The following is a 21,252-nucleotide window of genomic DNA, read 5'->3' on the forward strand; positions in this document are numbered from 1 at the left end:
AAGTTGGGTGAGCCAACCCTGATATGTGCCACCAGTATGTTGCTTTTTCACATGGTGTGGTCCCTCAGTGTGGTGAAAGAAAGGCAGTAATGGAAAGAACTGCTAATGGCTCAACTGTCTCAGGGCTGGGGGAAATGCAGTATGCCATCACTGGAGATACAGCCAGCATGTTCTTTTTAGTTCTCATGTTGTATGAAGGTAATACAGGGATGTCAAAAGTATCCTTTTTTGTCCAGGCAAAAATCCAGCTGGGATCACATCACAGGGAAAAAACCTGTGACTGTAACTCCAGAAAGGACCAACAAGCACTGTCTGAAATGAAATGAAATTAAATTAAATTAAAATAAAATAAAATAAAATCTGATGCATTTAAATGACCAGCTGTGTATCCAAGGATGCCTTACCTGGTTGAATGCCTTTCCTAAAGCAGAGCTTTTCCTCAAACTATTCTGAATTAACTGCAGTCATTGTCCTTTGCTCTCTTGAGGGCTACAACTATTCCTAGAGCTAATTTAAATTAGCTGTCCCAACTAATTAAAGCATCTTAATTAATGGAAAAATACTGAATCTTTACCAGGCACTCCTTGGCTGGATCACAGACTAAGATACCAGAGCTGAACATGAGAGATGTTTTCTCTTATGCTTTAAATAGCTTGCTATTATGAAAATGTGGTTATAACCAAACTCTTATGAGGATGAAGTTGTTTTCCCACAGCTATAACCCAAATCTGGATTGTTGCTCCATTTCCACTTGAACTCCCACTGGAGGCACACTGGTGTTACCTGAGGAAAGGCTGGTTTTGTGTGGGATGGCTTGCAGAGGAAGCTCATGCAGGGGTATAAGCAGGGGAGAGTTGAAAGCAGTATTACTCACTTCCCTACGAGAGCAGTGAGAGGGTGAACCACTGGAAGTGGCTGGCATCCTCCCCCTCTGCCCTTCCAGCCCTGTGGTCATCAGTTGGGTCAAAGATGGCAAGGAGGAGGACGGGGCAAGCCACAGTCCTCCCCTGTTCAGATGCCTTCTCCAGGCACAGGGTGTGAAGGCCAGCAGTGCCATCCAAATAATCCCACATGAGCCCTGCAGTTGCATGGAGTAGGCAGTTGAAGCCACAAGCTGACTTTACACCAGGACTTGCGTACTTGCCTCCTCGTGGAGAGAATATTCTTGTCTTGCTGTTTTCAGATTCACCAGCTGAACAGGAGAATTTTATATGGTCACTGGGCTTCCTTCTCTTCAGGATTCTTGGGGGGGTTTCTCTGTTCCTGAATGTCTGGTGCTTGCTGCTCCTCTGCTGCCCAGGAACATATGGCTCCCAACAGAACCGGGTCTGAGCACCGATGGATGCAAACATCAGAGCCCCCAGGAGCTCCCTCTGACTATCGACAGCAAAAAAGAGAAGTATTTAATAAGCACTCACCAGTCTGATGACTACAACGGTACAGTTTTTAGAGGGCACTCAAAAACAAGCAAAGTAATTACTATCCAGTTTAATTAGCTCAGAATTTAATCACCCTTGCAATTGAGGAAAAAGACCAGAGTCTGTCTGTTTCTAATTTAAGCAGTACAAAATTTCTCAGTGCCTGTCCTAGAACACTGGATAGATGAATCTACGTACCTTTTATCAAACAAATGACCTGACCATCCTTTTAATTCCCCATTCCATCAGTGATTGTAATGATCCAGTGGATCATTTAAAACAGTTGGTATTAAATAAGAGTGATTGTGAAGCTCCCTAAGTCCTAGTTTGTGCGATACTTTCTCCAGCACTCATTTTTTTCTGCTGCCACAGATAAAGAGTTTTTGACTGATCAGGACAGGAGAATTCCATTTTTGTTCCTGCAGTGTTTTCAGGAGAGTGCCCCAATCCATTCTAGGTTAGAGGGAGAGAGGGATGAGAAATGTTCCCCTTGTGAACACTTTGCTGTGCAAACACTTTCCAGATTAATAATTTTTGGTCCTTTAAATCAACAAAGCAGATAATTTTTCCATTCTTCTTCAAGTCATTGTGAGCTTCTTTACACCTGACTCTGACCAGATCCCTCTCTTCCAGTTTGCCTTCATTTTTTTTTTCCTGTATTGACTGTGAAATTATCGATAGCCAGCTGGTGCCCCACTCAGGTGCATTAGGAAAGGAGAGTGAGGAATTTTCTGAATGGCTGAACAAATTGTGTTTTGCAGTATTAGAGACAAGGCCCTGGAAGGTAGGCGCACAACTACACTAAGGTTTTCTAGGTCCAGCTACCCTTACAGATAGCTAGGCAGGAGGAGTGTATTGAATGAAATCTGGGGACATAAGAATATAGGTAAGTTAGAATGCAGATCTGCAGAGTGTAATAGAGGTAGCTCTGAATTAGAAAAAAAAAGCACATCAACTAATGAGGGTCATTAATGTAAAGGCCAGAAAGTTGTATGTAGAAGCAGAGTGGACTTAAGCAAAATGTTAAGAAAAATGAGTAGAAGGAAGCATGAAATGAAGGATGACTTAATTCAAAAGATCTATGTGTGATACACTGCTTGTTGGTATCTGCTTTTGAGTATTGGCCATGATTCAAGGTGTCTTGACTTACTGGTAAATATGTGCCACTTCTGGGGCTGCATAAAAGAACTTTATCCAAGACTGCATTCCATGCCATATGGGTCTTCTAGCAAGCTGATTTCTTCCTCTCACAGAAGCCTCCATTGTGGTCATGTAGCCATTCATATTACAGTATGAATGGCTACAGATCGACATTCTACCTAATGATGCTTCTGACTCTTGTCATTTGTCCTTTTCAAGAGAGTAGACATAAAGGAGGAAGAAAGCTCTTAAATAATACCACATTGCATGGACTGTCCATGTCATTCACACTTACACCTTTATATCATAAGGCTAAGAGCTTACCTTGCCTTGGGAGGGCTCCTTGGCAGGGAGATGAAAAGATGGAACAGATGCCCCTGCCCACACACACATATTGAGCAGATACCTCCCAACAAAAAACTTGTGACACTGGTGACTTGCTTTAAACCTTCCCTCTTAAGACTAGCATCGTTGACCTTAGGACCCAGGAGGGTATGGAAAGGGTGAGCATTAACAACGGAGAAAGGACTGAATACCAGAAAGTCTGTGCATAACAATTTTAACTAGAAACTTAATAGGAGTGAACAATAATTGGATAGCTGGGACTGTATGTGTTAGTATTATTCTAACTGTATTAATAATATGTCTAACCAGTATAGCAAAGATTCAAGTCTATGTGCCATGCATGGCATCTAGTGCAACACTGTCTTATGAGCCCTGCTCCAGAAACACAGGTGAGGAGACCCAACACACAGAGAAATATCTATCTCTATATGAAGAATATACATATATAAAAAAATATGTGTGTGTATATATATGTGTATGTATGCATATATATGTATGAGATATTTATGAGTTATTCTCTCATATTTCCAAGAACAGAGATAGCATGAAGGTCAAAGGAACCATGGAGAATTAAAGGCAATGGAGCAATGAACTCCCTCATCCCTTCCACCCCAAACTGTGTAGCATTGGCACACAGGGAATACGGTCTCAGGAGTGGCTTGCCTTGCCTTCCTCCATGACACACAGGTGTTGAGGGTTGCCTTGTCTCAAGACCAAGTCAAATAGGCACAGCCACCCAGACCTGGTCAATCTGGGTGAAGGAAGGAGGAATAGGCAATCTTCTTTTCCCAGGTTCTTCCCAGGAACAGGCAATCTTATCTTCTCTGGATTAATTGTTAGAAGCTCCTTTTACTATGCTGGATTATTTAATACCTGTTCAATTTTACAGTAGGTTCCATGGGATTAATAGTTTAAGCACTCCTGTAGTGAGCATTACAAAATCTGAGAGAGGTCATTGCTGCCTTGCTGGATATTGATTTCTGTCTGATGAGGAAGCATTTTAAATGGGTTACAAAGTGTTCTTCTCTAAGATGCTTAAAATAGGACTGAGGGACCATTATGATATAAACTAATCAGTTGGACATCAAATTCAGAGATGATCCTGAAATTGCTTAGACATCGATTCTTTGTTATCTTTTCCTGTGGAGCATATTGCTCAATTCTGTTACCATCGAACTGGTGTCAGAAGGAAATTTCAGTGAGCAGCAGCAATACAGAAAACTTAGATTATTTTTTTTCTACAGAAGATTTTGGACTTTTCAGTATTTTAACAGCAGGGGGGTGTGGTCAGAGAAATTGCAGGTTTTGTATATTTTTACTTCTCAATGTTATTCTTTGTGATTACTAAACCAGTCAGGCATGAGAGAATGTTGCAAGTATAGCATGATGCTCCTCTCAAAACTGTGAAAAAGGACATCAAATTAAAAGACATCAGACAGTTGATCTATCCCTTGAAAGTCCCATTGAACCTGTCCGTGCAAAAAGAGGACGAACCTGGGACCTTTCTTCCCCCGTTTAAGTTCATTCCTATTTTTTTAGTATTCTTGAGAGCCTAGGATGAGAGGAATAATCCACAGCGTGTGCAGTATGGGCCTTAGCCAAAACCCATAGAAATCAATTGGAAAATATCTTTCTTGGGAGGTGGACTAACCTTGGTATTAATCAGAAGCTGCCAAACCTTAAGTAGTTTTCTCTGTACTAATGGAACATTGTCTCCCATCACAGTCCCTGTTCTGATTTAAATCTCCTTTTTCTTCCTGGAAGGGATAGGTTTGTTTTATATTTTCAAGTGCCATTGGCATGAGGTTAGCAGAGGCTCCTAGGAGCTTGTGGGAAAATGTTCTGGGATGCTTTTTGTATCTGAATATGGCCTGGTGCTAAGCAAAGGTTGCAGTGTTGATATGAATGCACAAATACACTTCTGTAGAGATGAGATATTGCAAAAATAAACATATGGAAAGAGGGCCAATCCACTGAACCACCATTCTTTGCTGGACCTGAATGCTGCTGCTGTGCTCTGACAGTTCAGCAGGCAGTGGGGAGCTCTTCCAAGATCCAAGGAGCACACAAGGATTTAGGTGAAACACATGACTGATGCAAGGGAAAATTGCCTCTTTCCTGGAGGGGCACAGCACTTCTCAAAATCAGTTTATGATCCATGTGGGGGCAGACCCTGTGCTGGTCTCAAGTGGCTGAAAGCTCTGTTGCTTAATATCAATTGAAAATTTGGCCCACAAGTTCAATGCAGAATTTATTTCCAGGAGGAATTGCTAGGAGCTCCATGATAGCTAATGGCTGCAATTCTCTATTGAGCCTTCTCATTGAAAGAATTATTTCTTTTTTTTTTCCTTCATTCTGTCTTCTAGTTGTGTTTTCTAACTTTTCCTCTTTGCCCTCTGTAGCTTCCTTTGCCCTACATTTCCAGCAGGTTAAAGAGAAAAGGATATTTAAATAGGACCAGATCCTCTGTTGTGCTAGCTGACCACTGCAAAGTAGGATCTGCCTCCTTTTTCTAGCTTTTACATATATTATTCCCAGTCTTCTTAGTACCTGCTGGCATATGTCATGGGCAGTGTTCCCTCAGTTTGTCTTCCTGACTGCAGTGAGAATGCAAGTTAAATCCCCGTAAGTGAAGTGGCACACTGAAGGACTCCCTGGCTGAGCACCAGATAGATGGAAATGGAACACAGAGATATGGTGACTGGGATCTAAAAAGCACAGGGATGGAGAACTAAAGCTAGGAAAAAAGCACGGGATGCTTCTCCTATCCCACGTTCTGCAAGTAAATGGAAAATGTAGAGAGGTGCACAAGAGGCAGGATTGGTCATACCCTCCCTTAAAATTCTGCTCAAAAGTGAATGACGATTTCCCTGTGTTTCTCACTGTTAGTGCATCTGAGAGCATGTTTCACCAGGGGAAACAGCGCCCACCAGTGGTTCAGTGCAAGACATGTGGCAAATCTTTCATGTTGGGAGCATATCAAGGAATTTTCTTTTTTCAAATTGACCTCAACACCTTAGTCTAAATAACATTCCAAAAACAGTAGGAAAACTATTTGGAAAGAAGCAAAATCTTTGTGTTTGTTAGCTTGGCTCACCACCCTACCTGTGTTTGCTCTTCCCACCTCTTGCCTTGAATGCATTAACCTTTTTTCTCCCCTCATTTCAATTCCCAGCCTGGTAAGTCAGAAGGTAGGCAGTGTTGGGGATAGCTTGGCTGGATTTTAAGCACAGGAAGAGCTGGGGTTACTGTTTTAAGTCTCTTCTGCTTTTCAAAGTCTATGAAATAAACAGGTTTCTCAGGTATCTACAGAGACACAGCTCTGTCCTGGCTGCATGTAGTCACCTACTGAAGATGTGGATATAAGAACTAATACATTCACAAAACACCTCTGGGAATAACTGCTTGCAAGGCAAGTATGTGTTAAGAGACAAAATCTTGGTCACTTATTTAAAAATAGGTATTTTTTCCTCTTTGCTCAGACCATATTATCTTGCTTTTCAGGGTGGGACTAGCTGGCAAAACCAGTCTAACCCAAGAGCCTAGACCACAAGTCCTGGGAAGGAAATGAGGTTTTGCCATAGCTGTTTCCTTACCACCTGTATCCAGAGAGAATATACTGTGGTGCCAACCTTTACTGTCCTTGCTCAGTTGGTGGTTAACGGTACAAGTCCAGATCCAGCAGAGAATATAAGTATCTGCCATGCATTCACCTTCTGGTGAAGTGTGCAGCCATCAGTTAGTCCCCATGGCTCTCTAGATTGTGCATGGAGGCACAAAAATGCTTCCAAAGAGGATTCATGACATCCTCCTCAGAAATGTTAGCCACAGATAACGGAGGAGAAAATACTGAGGAGTGAGTCTTAATTCCTGATTGTCTCTGGGAGGGAAGAGCTTTACTTGGTGTCACAGAGAAGCACCTTGTTCCATGCGGGATGTCCTTCTTTCCTGCAAGTGGGTGTTGAGCTCCTTTTTGGGAACCAGCAGGGGGCAGATGGTTTATCCTTCTTGCCAGTAATAAGGTCTGGTAAAAGCTCTCTTCCATGACATGAGAGACCCAGATTTAGTTCATGCCTCCTTCTGTGGGGATTCACATACACACTTTACATTTCCCACAACAATGTTGGGACCAAGAGGCAATAAACTATTGTGAGGGAAGGGCTGGGGGAGTATTTTCGGCCTCTCCTGTTGAAATGAGCCCATTTTCACATTTTCACCATTGTGTCTGTGGACTGATTTAATGTCATTTGGTGCTAAAATAAGCTGAAATGGGTATTTTTGTTTTGGAATGAAAATTTTGATCAAAAATACCCATTCCGTTGCCAAATTTTCATCTTCTAGCAGCAGACTGATTTTTAAAAACACTATTAGGTGGGGAGGTTTTTAAAAGTCTCTGCAGAAAGTGGTTTCCTAGTCAACAACTAAATTTTAAAATTATGGAGAGTCTCAGTATGTTATTTACGTTATGAGTGAAGAATACATTAGATTCTTCCTTTATGTCTCATTTCCAGCCTTAGAAGGAGAGAATGTGTCTTGAAGCAACCTTAACTGTTGCCAAAGAAAAATAATTATATGAATTTGTTGCATGAACTAATCAGTTCACATTGTTAGCTTCAATGTATGAAAAAAATCTGCAAACGATGAGTGAATTTTAATTTTGTCTGCAAAGTTTAACTTTGTAAAATTTATGACTGCAGAATTCAATTAAAGTTGGTGGAGTTAAGCCAATAGAGAATTTGACCTCAAAAGAATAAATATCTCTCCTGGTGTCAATAGACCTGTTTGTTAGTGGGCTGTCAGTTCCTAGAAGTCAACTGCATTTGCTTTGGAAAACAGGAATAACTGTAAACAACTCTAGCAGAAGCTTTAAAAAATATTGTTTTCTTTCATGCCTGGATTTTCTGTTTCATTGTAGGGCAAATGTACCCAGCTCTGAATTAGGTAAAATTGTCCTTCTGACTTGGAAAGTGTATTGGGCTGTCTCCAGGTAAAAGGTATGAGATGGGGATGAGGTAAGAGGAGGGAAAAGGGACGAAATAACTGAGTGCAACAAATCTGCTGCGTATTTTCCATCGTTTTTATCTTAGAAATATTAGGTGCTTAATGAAAGCTGCTTCTCATATTACCATGTTTCCATGCCCTTGGCAGCAGTACAGAGGTCATACGTTCACAGAGAACAATTCTTTGGTGACCTCTCTGAAGTGCTGAGCACAAACACACTTTTCTTTGCCCTGGGCATGCTGTACTTCTTCTATTCCCACTTGTTTCTTCAATAAACATACTTATTGTGTCAGGTATAGAGAACTGCCACTGGCCTTATTTCTGAAAGCTGCCTGTGTGTCCATCTCACTGTATCTCACTGAGGAGACTGGCAATGCAGGAGAGCACTTTTCATTTGAGTGGTCCCTTAATTTCCAGTCTATCACCTTTGGTGATTAGTGGCAGGAATGTGGACAACCCCTGTGGGCAGACATGACAGCAGTAGGTGTAATGTATGTTAATTTTTGACCCTTCTCAGGTGACAGCAGCAAGCCCCTTTTTGAAAGACAGCGGAATGGAATCATTGTGGTTTTGCTTAAATGTTTGAACTTTCTCTCTCTTTTTAGTTTTTTTCCCCCGCTTGTAATTAGGATAAGGTAGCACTAACAGTTACTTCTCCTGCTGGATTTTTCTTATGATGGTGTACAGGAATGGATGCAATTTCCTTAGGTTGTTCTAAAAGTCTGTGCAAATGCATATAAATTAATACAAAAGTGAACCTTGTGCTTCTCAGACTGTGTAGACTGGTCTTTAACTCTTGTTGGTTGTTAAATTCTGACCCCTAATTCACATAGTTTTCTCATGTGTTTGATTGTCCAAAAGCCTTGCAAAGCTCTACCTAGTGCGTATTAAAGTTCTGCTAGAAATACGAAGGAATGGCCAGAGGGACCTGCAGGAGGTGGCCCGTGGGTCACAGAGCAGGTCAAATGCAAGTGTTGACAGTCAGACTCTTAAAAAGACGTGACATTTCAAATTCACATCTGGGTCAGAAAGCTCTGCCAAGTTCTGGCTGTAAAAGTGATACATGTAAATAAGCTGATTACGAGACAGTTTAGCAGTGATGAAATTCAGCTTGTGCAGGGAGCCAGCAAAAAGCCTCTGTACCTCATCACACTCCCGTTAAGCTCTTCTCTTGACTGCTGCATGCACCTCATGAATAGACATTTCACCCACAGCAAAGATCATATATACACACTGAGATTTTGTCTGTGGGGCCGTCAGAGTCCAATATTCTCTGACCAGGCTCCTTCAGAGATTCCACGAGGAGGGTTTAATGTTTAATATCAAATTGACTTCTTCAATATATTTAGCTTTACATGGCATTTAGAAGCGTGATAGTAGCGATGTACTGAAGTCACAACACGAGCATGGTATCACAATTGTAATATAAAATGGAAGCACGACACAGTCGTGATTCCTGGTGCTGGTCTCTGTATACTCCACTGTCACCACGCTGGGTGTCCCCTCGCCCAGCCGGCTTGGGGCTGTGCTTTGCTGCACGCACAGCCTGTCCTTCAGGCGTGTGTTGTGCTGCACAGGTCCCTTGGCCTCAGGATGAGCTTTGCAGCTGATGGATTGCAGTGAAGGAGCCTGCAGGCAGCTCCCTCTCGGCATCGGCGACTGGGCCTCCTGAGCACCCATGCTGCTATCTAGGTGTGCAGCGGCGAGTTCTCATGTGAACATTCTTTCTGTTTGGCAGTGGAAATGATGAATAGAGTTGTTTCTTGTAAGAAAATCCTATAGCAGCTCCAATGACCAAAATGGGGGAATATGTCCTCTGTGGAAGGTGTCTGCCCATGGGTCGGAGGCCCATTTGATGCTACACTACCTGCGGTTCCCACCAGCTAACAGGACATAAGATTATTTATATAATCCTCTCCTTTTAGAGTTATCTATAATAAATAGCATTTTAAATTATACCTTACAGAGTCTGTATGCCTTTTTGACTGTTATCATAATGGACCTATACCTCCTGGTGCAAAACAGGATGAAAGGCTGGGTGCCTGCAAATTGTTATTATTACTGTTATTACTGCCCAGGCTTTTCTAGTTCTATTTGGGCTTACACATGCAGACCTAGGAATTTAAAGCAGTAACATTAATGCATTTCATGTTTTCATTTTTCAGCATTATACTAAAACTAATAACCTAATCATAAGCAGTAGGCAAGCATAAATATACCCTAAAAAACCCCCAACAGTTATAACACTGGATAAATATACCTTAGTTTATAAAAGAATTGAGCATGTCTCAGAGAATTAAAAAAAAGACATTTTTGGACAAGGTTTCTCTGTGCGAGTCTGGAATTTACTGAGAGTGCCAAGCCGATTAAACCAGACCGCTTCTGGCATTCGAGCTGCTGTTGAACTTTTAAGAAACAGACAGGCACCTTGTGGATTTTCCAGCTGCACATGCACATGCTCAAAAAGCCATCAAATACATTCATGGGCAGAGGGCTCCAGCAGGGGCTATTAGGATCTGACATCTGGCTCAAGAAGCCTCTAAGGCCTGAGATGGCAGCAGCTGAGAGGGTATTTCAGAGGAAGTACCCATGTGTGGTAGCCCAGTCCCAATAGCGTTCTCATAGACATCTGCTCCTACCGATGTTTAGAGACAAGATACATCCACCTTCTGTCTGATCCCGTGTTATTATCCCATATTCTTTTGTATTAGTCTTGGGAAAGCAGGGTTGAATTATTGAGGTAAAGAAAGAGAAGCAAAGAGAAAAATATAGTATTAAAGTATGCATAGGCGTATTCCCGAAATACAGTTAATGTTGCTCAGCAGATATAAGTCAAAGTGAAAATGGCTGTCTGGCAGCCTGTCACATTTAAAACTTTGCATATACAGGTTTATAGAAAGAGCTGTACATATACAGTACAATATGAAGCTAATTTGTTCTTGGCAAATAAAATAGCTTGGAAACCGTGATTTGTTTTTATGCGGGTGATAATCATTTGCACTGATGTGAAGCGACCCCAGGGAGGTCAGCTTTTGTGCTCATGGATCTTAATCAAAGTCAGCTGGGCTATGAGGATGTGCGGCTTCATGGAGCCCTGTTTCAGGTTTATGATGATTAATGTCTTTTGTCAGAGTTCTGCGCTGTACCCTGGCCAAATGAGGGCTCCACTGTTCTTGGCACCATGCCTCTTCAGAGATAATCCTTTCCTCACAGAGCTCACAGGACAGACCACGACTGGGGGGAGATCAGAGGATGGTGCCCTGTCTGCTGTCACAGAGTACCTGACTAGAGTTTAGGCCCAGTGCATTGAATCCAGTGCTGCTAAAGTTTGTAGACCACTAACCACGGCTCCCATCACTATAATGAACCAATGACACTTAGGGCCTTTAGCTTTTGGTCACCTGGTACTGAGCAGTCAGCCAAAAACTTTTAAATCAGGTATTCAATGGAAATGTTAGGTTCATAGTGCGTCATTGTTTCCTTCTGCCTCTCCTTGATGCTCCATGTTCCCATAGGTCTTATTTCCCCAGGAAATAAGTATTCTGCCATCTGTCTTCCCCCTGTTAATGTCTGCTTTACTCCAAAGAATTATCTCTTTTTTTTTTTAATTTGGTTTTTTTTTTTTCAGAAACAGTCTACCAGGTACCTATCTGCTTAAAATTCAAGCAATTGTTCTAAACTTGTCTCTGGCTTTGAAGTCTGCTGCTGCTGTTTCAGGCAGAAAGAAGGTCTGGAGGGCTCAAAGCTTATCGACTTTTTCCAACTATCGCATCTTTATACAAGGTCTAGTACAAGATACTGCCTCCATCTACAGACTTGTCGTCCCCATGTCCTTAGACCATCACAGCTGCAAGGGCACTCGTATCTTCATACTTACTCAGGATACAACAAAAAAATATTTATTCTCACCATGCTGATGTACAACATGTCCCATTTGTTTCTCATCACATGTCCACAGTAGATTGGCACACATATGCTTTTTTTAAGGAGAGGATTTTTTTGTCCTGAATTTATTTAAAGGAACCTGCCACCACTGGTAGATGGAAACATTTTGGAGAGAGACCTTCCTTATACGTGTGAGTCATTTGAGGAGGAAAACCATTTCACCAGAACAGCAGGACCATTGGGAAGAGCTGAAGAAGACTGAGCGAGAAGCAAAGCAAGACAGGTAAGAAGGAGTAGGATGACTGTCATGCTGACACCAAAAGGCGGATTCGCACTCCAGTTAGTGAGAAGTGCTCTTCCCCCATACCGGATAAGAAAAAAACTTTTCAATCTGTCAGAATCAAAACTGTGATCTTAGTAAGTCTCTCTATATTTATTCAGTTGGTGAGCAAACAAGCTATTTAATGCAGGCTGTTTTCAAGCAGGAACTATGTAAGTGTGAGTCTGCAAATTAGAAATGGTTGTTATAATCACTATTGCAGGGATCATTCTACTCCTTTGTGTGCTGGTTGTTTTCTCCCACAGGCTTCTTGTTCTGTACAACTGACTTTAATGGCTATAATTGCATTTCTGTGCCTATGAATGATCCCAAACAATTGCAGTTTAATGTTAGTGCATAGAAAGCAACAAACAGAACTTGTTACATTGAATCAGAGTTGGTGAAGCAAAGCAACAGGCAGGTTGGACTTGGAAAGAGTTGTAAAAGCACTTTGCTCATCCACAGATCTTGTGCTCAAGGAGATAACCTGACCTGCATGTAATTGCAGTGGAAAGGATTTTATCTAGGAATTTTAGAGTTACTCAGCCAATTTCATCATTTCCTGGAAGAGCACAAAAAGGTGATAGAAATGTTGCTACAAGGACTACTTCATACTTATTTGAAAACATAGGGGATGAATCTCTTCTCCCAAACCAGCGATTTGTCTGCAATTACTTCTGAACGAAAAAAGTGAAAAATTATTCATTTAGAGTTGTCAGCCTCCGAGAAATATTCCATGTTGAGCAGTTTTTCACATAGCAATTTTTAAAGGATTAAGTCCCAAGGAGTAGTTTCTGGAATTTATCCCCATTCACTGGAGATGCTGTATTTCTTGGAGTACAACAGCAAATTTCTTTTAAGAGTATGGTATTCCTTTATCAGGTTGCTGTGGTCAGTTTCCTGACAATGGAATATATATGTCAGGACATAACATAAGTTTGCAGGCATGGCTAAAAAAATTGGGTGAGTTTGCTGTAAAGCTCTGTAAGCATGGCTTGCAGCTTGAGGGTGGGGCGCAAGAAGGATGGGAGCAGTCACTGGTACTCCTGCAGAGATGCTCTCCTTCCAGCAGCTTAGCATGGCTGTCCCACACTCTCTCCTGCTGCAGCAGCTAGTTTGGATTTCTAAAACAGCATAGCAGAACAGACAAAGGGCTGCGTTTTTCTGCTGTCCCAGCAATCTGCTGCCCTAATTACGCACTTACTTTGGCCGTGCATACAACTTGTCCTGGCTCATAACCATGTGATCAAGGCTGTTCCTGAGGGTTTTTAAGTGATTAAAGCAGCTCTTGATTCTTTGGACACAAGATGCAAGGTATAAAGCTTTAAGTCTCAGGAAGGGAAATAAATAGATTATAAAATATTTTGGTTCAGCTTCAGAATTAAATTCTTGTTCGTTTCAAGACCTCACAAGAAGAAGATGTGGACCAGAAAACTGTTATTACCAGAGAGTCACGTATATGAGACAGAAGATTCAGAAACTGAATCTAAGACACATTATTAGCTTTAGTGCTGCGGTAAAGGAATAAAAACATAAGACAACAAGTAGCCATCGAAGGTATTTCAAAGAAGCCATCAGTGAAACTCCAAAAGAAAAAAGGCAATGTCCATAACCAGCCATTATTCAAAACAAAGGGAGACAAACAGAATTTCTCATGCCATAGTTGTGAATTTGCTTTATGGTTTGGGGTTTTTTTTTTTTCAGTAGTGATAGAAAACTACAGGGCAGCAGATGCTTTTAAAGATTATTAAAACTGAATTTTGCAACTATGTGAAAGAAACAAAAAACTGCGTTCTTGATCTCTGAGGAGAATCACATCTGACATTCTTCAAAATGTAGATTTCAGATGTGGTTTGTGCCTTCCTTGCTTGAAAACCTAAGGAGCTATCTTCCTAAATTTGGCAATTAACAAGGAATGCTGCTGGAATCATAGAATCATAGGATTGTTTAGGTTGGAAAAGACCTTTAAGATCATTGAGTCCAACCGTTAACCTAACACTGCCAAGTCCACCACTAAACCATGTCCTGAAGCACCACATCTACAGGTCTTTTCAATACTTGCAGGGACGGTGACTCAACCACTCCCCTGGGCAGCCTCTTCCAGTGCTTGACAACCCTTTCGGTGAAGAAGTGGTTCTTACTATCCAGTCTAAACCTCCCCTGGCACAACTGGAGGCCATTTCTTCTTGTCCTGTCACTTGTTACTTGGGAGAAGACACCAACACCCCCCTGGCTACAACCTCCTTTCAGGGAGCTGCAGAGAGCGAGAAGGTCTCCCCTCAGCCTCCTTTTCTCCAGGCTAAACAACCCCAGTTCCCTCAGCCCCTCCTCACAAGTCTTGTGCCATAAGACCCTTCTTCAACTTTGTTGCTCTTCTTTGGACGCACAGTATGTAGAACTTTTGTCTGAAACAAATAGAAAAAGTGCTTTTTGACTTGCAGTAAAATGTTGGACACAAAAATGGCCTAGAAACTTAATTTAATTTAAATGTCCTGACTCACGCTGGCTCAGATGGTCCCAAATTCTTTAGACAGCTCTGCCTGCATTGCCAGTTCTCACAGTTGATCATGAAGACAGGAGGTCTTTGGGAGCAGAAACCTAGTGAATGAAGGGTCTTTGTCAACACTGATGAAAAGCCCTGGGAAGAAAGTGTCCCAGAATATTGACAGAAGTGTTGAACTGAGCTAAAGGGCATCACACCCTTCTCTTGACAACACAAACAGTGAAAAAGGCAGTGAAAGCTTAGGAGGAAAGGGAGAAGCCCTCTGTTTACTGGACTTTGCAAAGAATGCCCAGAAACACGGGACAGACCTCGCTTCTGTGAGCTCGCAAAATACCATGCAAGAAACCAGACTCATTGCAGCCACCAGTATCTTCTTACCTCAATTTTTACATTAACATTACTCTCCATTTCACCCTATTGCTCTCTCTTCAAAGCATATTTGGAAGCCTCTTAATATTCCAGCATCAAATGCTGTATGAGCATTAGACAAGGAGCAGATGCAGTTCTGTGGTCTCTTGAGATGTATGAACATCCATCCCCCCTCCTGATGTTGCTGCTGTCACTGTGTAGGGAAATGGAGCAGTATCTGCTGTGTAACCTGCGTAAATATGATACCATAAATGCATTGCAGAAATGTGTCTGTAACAGACACTTTATTCATGTGCAAAATATTTTCTAGAGATTTGCTATTGATCATAGCAACTGATATTCATCTATGAATCTGCCAATATCAGTCATTGTCTTTTAACTCCGCATATGCGTGCTCAATGGTAGCAAAACCAATAAATTTTTCCTTTGGGCTGTCAGCAATCCAGCTCATTTGTCATTTTTAAATGGACACCTGGGGCAAATTCTGTCCAAGCAAAACAAATCAATACAGTTAGTTACACTAAATGCATTCAAACAAATATACTCGAAGGGGGAGAAGACAGAGGTGCTGCAGCAAAGGAAATGATAGAGAGGAGAGGTATGCATGCTACAGGCTTGGCAAAGGCTGGGAAAATGGCAGCAAATTTAATCTACGCCTTGGGAGCAAGGAAGGGATGGAGGATCAGATGAAGAGAACTGTAAAAGGGAGGATAGGGCTGAGGAGAAAACTGAAGAAAAGCCAAAGAGGTAGGCTTAGGAAAAAAAAGGAAGATATGGTAGCGGATCTAAGCCATGGGTCCCCAGGGTTGAAGCAGAGGAACTGATGAAACCAGTTAACATGCCAGAGACACTGGGTGGGCCTGGTGGGGAATCTTGTTTCTAGTCCATTTGATTCAGGACCAGTGTTCTGGACTTTGAAGCAGCTGGGGAATTTTATAGCCTGTATCACTCATGCTGGTATCATGGCTTTACCATGGCAATACATGTCACGAGAAAAGCAGCTCGTGCAACAGCCCAGGTTTTGGAAACGTTGCAGAAACAAAAAGAATCTCTCATGCTTGTTTTTCTAGAAGTAGATGATATAGAAGGTAGGGTTTGCTTTCTTTGCAAGCACTAAATTTTAATCACTGGTGGGGGTTAGTTGCAGGACTTGTAGAAGTGGGTGTTGATGTTTTATTTTTTATTTCAAAATGTTTACATTTTATGGTAGCAAAAAGAATATGCTTTTCTGTGGGGTAAGCAATCCAGCTAAATTGTCACTTTAAATAGACACCTGAGACAGAGTCTGCTGCAGCAGAGCAGACCAATACAGTCAGTTGGACTAAATGCATTACAACAAATACACTTGGACAGGAGAAGAAAAAGATGCTACAGAAATGGAAATGATACAAAAAAAAAAAAAAAAAGGAGTTACATACAACAGACAGGGAATCAGGAGGGATGGGAGGCTTTGTCTTCATGTCCTAGAAATAGCTGAACTGATCCACCAAGATCATCATTAAACCAGCTTTAATAATGTGTTGTCATCAAAGAGAGGAAATTACCTTCCCTCCCAAAATGAGTAGACTATGGAAGGATGTTTATAGATGGCTCACAAGGCTGCAGCTGGTTTCTTGTTCTCCTTCCTTTATTCAAAAACCAAAGATACTGTAATTCATCAAGTTTATTATAAGAAAAGGAATCAGAGAGGTGCATCTAGTTTTTTACGTTACGTGAATCTGAATCCTAGAATCTGAATCCTAGAACAATAAGCAAATTATGGCAAAGTGTTTGAAGTGTCTCACTGATTCCAGAGCTCATGTCTCCGGCAAACCCATCCTGCAGGCTATAGGATGATCCTTGGCTGTAGCCGATCACACAGGTCAGACAGGTGATGGGAGTGGGATCGCGGTGACGTTGCTTTGACGTATGTTTCTAGGGCCAGACTATTTTCAGTGGTGCCCAGTGACAGGACAAGAGGCAACAGGCACAAACTGGAACACAGGAAGTTCCATCTCAACACGAGGAAAAACTTCTTCACTTTGAGGGTGACAGAGCACTGGAACAGGCTGCCCAGAGAGGTTGTGGAGTCTCCTTCTCTGGAGATATTCAAAACCCGCCTGGGCGCAATCCTGTGCAACCTGCTCTAGGTGATCCTGTTCTAGCAGGGGGGGGTTGGCCTGGATGATCTCCAGAGGTGCCTTCCAACCCGTACCATTCCAGGTCTGATTCTGTATGTCCTAGCTCCACTGAGAGCAGTCTAGGTTTGTCAAGAACTCCAGCAAAACTACAAAACAAGCGGTGCCAGTACACTTGAATGGAAAGGTAGCCCAGAGACTGGAGGGCTACTAATTTCTGAAGGCTGAGAAAGCACTTGTTCCTTTTAGAAGAGGCAGGGATATACCATTCCTTCACCCACAGCGTCATCTCTAGGTGAAACCCTCTTTCTGTCTTTGCTTTGGGAGGGAACTGAGGAATATGATTTAGGGGCAGCCAGCAACATCCTGCTGTATCAGCCGCAGGCGAAGCCAGATCTGCGTTTCCGGAAAGAGGAGAGCAGCTGATGGAGGGGGAAAGGAGGGAGACACGGCCGCGCTGCGGGAGTTTTTCCTGGCGGATGGTTGGTCCCAGCACGACCCGCCGCCTCGCTGGAGCCTGTCCCAACAGCGGCAGTGCATGAGCCGGATTGACAGGAAGGGACTGCAAGCCGAGGCCCCCCTGCCCGGGCCCTCCTCCCCCGGCGGCGCGCAGCACCCCTTGCTAGGCACAGCCTCACCCCGCACCCCCGGGCTCCCCTCCACATCTTTGGGTGCAGTAACGCTTCGGATGCGTCGACTCATCGCAGATCTCCTTCCTCCACTTGAATCAGTTCATCCGGATTTTTTACCTGCAAGTTGCTTGTGGGTGGTTTTTTTTTGTTTTTTTTTTTTTGTTTTTTTTTTTTAAATAATCTATTTGGAAATACAGGAGCAGAGGGCAGGCAACAGCCGAGTGACTCCCCAGAAACCCCCTCCGGGGTGAGAGGCGCTCGCAACCACCACTTCCCCGCTCCAAGGCTGCACCCTCTTCCTTTTCTCCTTCAGCCCGGGACGGAGCGGGGAAGCCGGGGCGTACGGAGGTAGGTTGGGGTGCGGCGCGGGGCTGGCAGGGTGCGGGAGAAGGGACGGCGGAGGGCCGGGGGATCCCCAGGTCGGGGAGAGCCGGGACGGGAGCCGGGCTGGGGGGGGGGGGGGGCGGGTTTCCCGCCCAACGCCGCCCCGCTGAGGCGAAGGGGTGGGCGCGTGTCTCGGGTCTCTCCGCAGGTTTGTGGTTTGTTGTTTTGTTTTGTTTTGTGTTTTTGTTTGTTTGGGGTTTTTTGGAAAACTTCGTGCTTTCTTGCAAATCACAATCGTTGTGTGAAGCTTTCTTACCCGGGACGACGATGAGCTGAAGGAAAGCTCTGAGGTTCAGCTGCTAACTTTGGACCCACGTGCTTGATTTACTTAATTTCTCCTGTAAGGAAGGCTTGTGAAACCTCCTCACGGGTTTTCACTTGCGGGTTTTAAAATGGTGTGGGTGTTGGGTTCTTGGTGTTTTGGTCTTTTTTTTTCAGCGCTTGAAAAATATTCACCTGCAGACCACTTCTAAAGTAAATGCTAATGTGTTCGTATCTCTTCAGTTATAGTGTGAAGAAAGATATTTATGGTGCTTGCTCATCCACCCTATGAACAAACAGGTTAGTATCTAAAATAAGTGGGTTTGATGTTTCAAGTAACACGGGAAATGGAATTTCAACATCTAATATGCACTGTCATTCATACAGATCTGTATTTAACCTAGTTAAACTCAAAATGGTGGTGGTATGAAAAAGTTTAATCAATTTTTCTTTGCAGGCAAGTATTCTTTTTGCTTGAAGTAACGTGTAGAAAATGATCCTTCCAATATATTCCCGTGTGGCCCAGTGTACTTAATTGGACATGGAAAATATGTATTTATGCTGTTTCTTGCTTCAGGTTGATGTTGCTTTAATAATGGAATGCAACTGCTTTTAGATGCTTCATTAAAATCTTAATTTATTTGGCTTTTTGCCAACAACTGCGCAGTTAGCTATAGTTACTTACATCACAACTCTGATTAAACTGTGGAGTGAATGAACTCCTCTCTGGTATCTCTGCAGATTGCAGTGAATGGGTAAGCATGACTGTATTGCCCAGTATGTGTGTGAGAGTTAGGTGAGCATAGCTAAAAGTGAATACAGCCCTGTGCTTCTGATCCACTTATGTGAAATCTTGCAGCGCCTTGCACAATTCAGATAGCAAAGATGTCAATTTTGGGATGACTTGAAGCAGGCATGGAGTGTGAGGTGTCCTTGTGAGACAGAGGCTGTTGCTTAAATCAGGATTTACAGATTATTCTCTGGTGAAATTGTCCTGATTGCCAATGGAACAAGATTGTATGAGGAATGTCTTAAGACATGCTCCCTTACCTAATATGTTCCCTGCCAAAAAAAGATTTTGAAAAGAGAAATCATCTCTGATGAAGACAAATCCCAGTAGCAGGGAAGCATGTGAGAAGTTCAACAAACCAAGATTTCAATTTCCCCTTTACAAACAGATGCAGCATAAAATATTTCAGCAGTCATCATGGGTATTCTTAAGTGTTTATAGTATAACAGTGGTTATTGCTTTGCTCTTTAGTAATGCTTTAGTTTTTCAAAGAGTCATTTGCCCTGAGTGTTTCTTTGATAATGACTTATTTTTTCCAGCATGGAACATTAGTGCTTTGATCCAGGAATGAGTGATATATATTAGGTTTCAAGCAGATAGTTCTCTTTCAGTCACTTTACAATTATAGATAACTCTGTGTACAGTTGAAAGCTAAAGAAAAAGATTTTTTCTCCCCTTAAAGACAAATATTTTATCCAGATGGTTATTCATAAATGTATAGTTAAAATCTGCTGTCTCTTTTAAAAAACGAATTGATCTGTATAAACGCTTCCAGTTAGAATGACCTGAAATCATCCTCAGGTTGCAGTGAGAATTCATCTTGGGTGTTAACATATTTTCTGATAGCACAAATAAGATTTAATTCTGTCATTTACGCATTGTGTACATGATGTTTGAATGCCTCAGGATAGTAAAGCAATGGACAGCAGTAAATAAATCATCAATGTGGCTGGTAATTTTCTCTTAAAACTAGCTGATGATTAAGATAATAAAGCTACTACCAAGCCAAGAAAAGAAAATATTGGAAGAGTAAATTGGCAGTAAACAAGGAGCCCATATGGATTTAGAAAAGGGGTTAATGAGTGTAAAAAATGATGTTCTGGAAGTGAGATGTGTCAGGCTGAAATGAAGTTTCCAAAAGCCAGTCTGAGTTAGATTTCACAGCAGAAATCAGAAGACAAAGAAGGAAAGCAACAGCAGTGGGCAAAGCTCAGAGTGAAGCTAGTCCCAGAACAAAACAAATAACTTGCTTCTCTTTTGAATGTGAACATAGATGTTGGACCACGGGTACACAGGCTGAAGAACCCATGGAGTTTAGAATATGGAAACTGTGTGAAGAACATTCGTTCTGCGTTCTCCCTCAGCCCTCTGGCTCTGGTTGGAGCTAAGGAGAAGACCATGTGTTGCAGGTACAACAGGGCTGACCCAGTGTGCTGTGGCCATGGACTCGGCACAGATTGGCATCGGCAATTGCTGAAGCAGCAGGTCAGCCCTGAACAGCCACTGGTATACTCCACCGTCAGTATGGAAGAATTAGGAGATGGGAGTCAGGATAAATCACACCAGGCTAACTTGATATTTTTATGCCAAAATAACTGGTTTCTGAAAATGAGAAAGGCAGGGAAGTTCTCCTCTTTGTGTTCCTCTGAAACTTCTAAGCTTGCCATCTCCCACCAACCACTTCTTTCCTCCTCAACGCCTGTGGAGCATAAGAATTTTCGATACAGAGATTGTCAGTGCTCAGAGGTACTGAAGGGCCTTTCGGGGTGAAGAGATGTCTGGACAGGGAGATGCAAAAATAAAGGATGAACAGAAATTACAGGAAATCTAAACCTCATTTGAATTCTAGAAAACCTTTCTAGAGGATATGAACATATAAACAGCTTTATCTTCAGTATGCACGTTTCATGTCGCCTTTGGGTTTGCCTAAAACAACTACACTTCAGATTTACTTAGATTTAGTAACTTTGCAAGATCTGTGAGTTAAACTGTATATTTTATGTTTAGAGCAGAGTGATAATAATAGGCTCCACATTAATATGCACGCACACAAGCATACTTCATGAACACATCAGCAGTTAGAAAAAA

General features: G+C 42.3%; 1 protein-coding gene across 4 annotated transcripts in view; it reads left to right on the forward strand.

The window, feature by feature from the left end:
• ENTPD3 (ectonucleoside triphosphate diphosphohydrolase 3) overlaps positions 1–21,252 on the forward strand; it is a 52,640-nt gene that overhangs the window by 12,161 nt on the left and 19,227 nt on the right. The window contains exons 2-5 of one of the 4 annotated variants that reach the window (XM_054814777.1): positions 11,925–12,072; positions 17,927–18,077; positions 18,618–18,674; positions 20,438–20,573. In XM_054814777.1, coding sequence (XP_054670752.1) covers positions 18,641–18,674; positions 20,438–20,573 — 170 coding nt within the window. In that variant the 5' untranslated portion in view covers positions 11,925–12,072; positions 17,927–18,077; positions 18,618–18,640. Of the gene's footprint in view, positions 1–11,924; positions 12,073–17,475; positions 18,078–18,360; positions 18,454–18,617; positions 18,675–20,437; positions 20,574–21,252 lie in introns of those variants that run through there. The other 3 variants (XM_054814778.1, XM_054814779.1, XM_054814780.1) reach the window with 3 other exon arrangements.

The sequence above is a fragment of the Grus americana genome, chromosome 2, assembly GCF_028858705.1.
Source record: "Grus americana isolate bGruAme1 chromosome 2, bGruAme1.mat, whole genome shotgun sequence".
In the NCBI taxonomy this organism is placed as follows: domain Eukaryota; kingdom Metazoa; phylum Chordata; class Aves; order Gruiformes; family Gruidae; genus Grus; species Grus americana.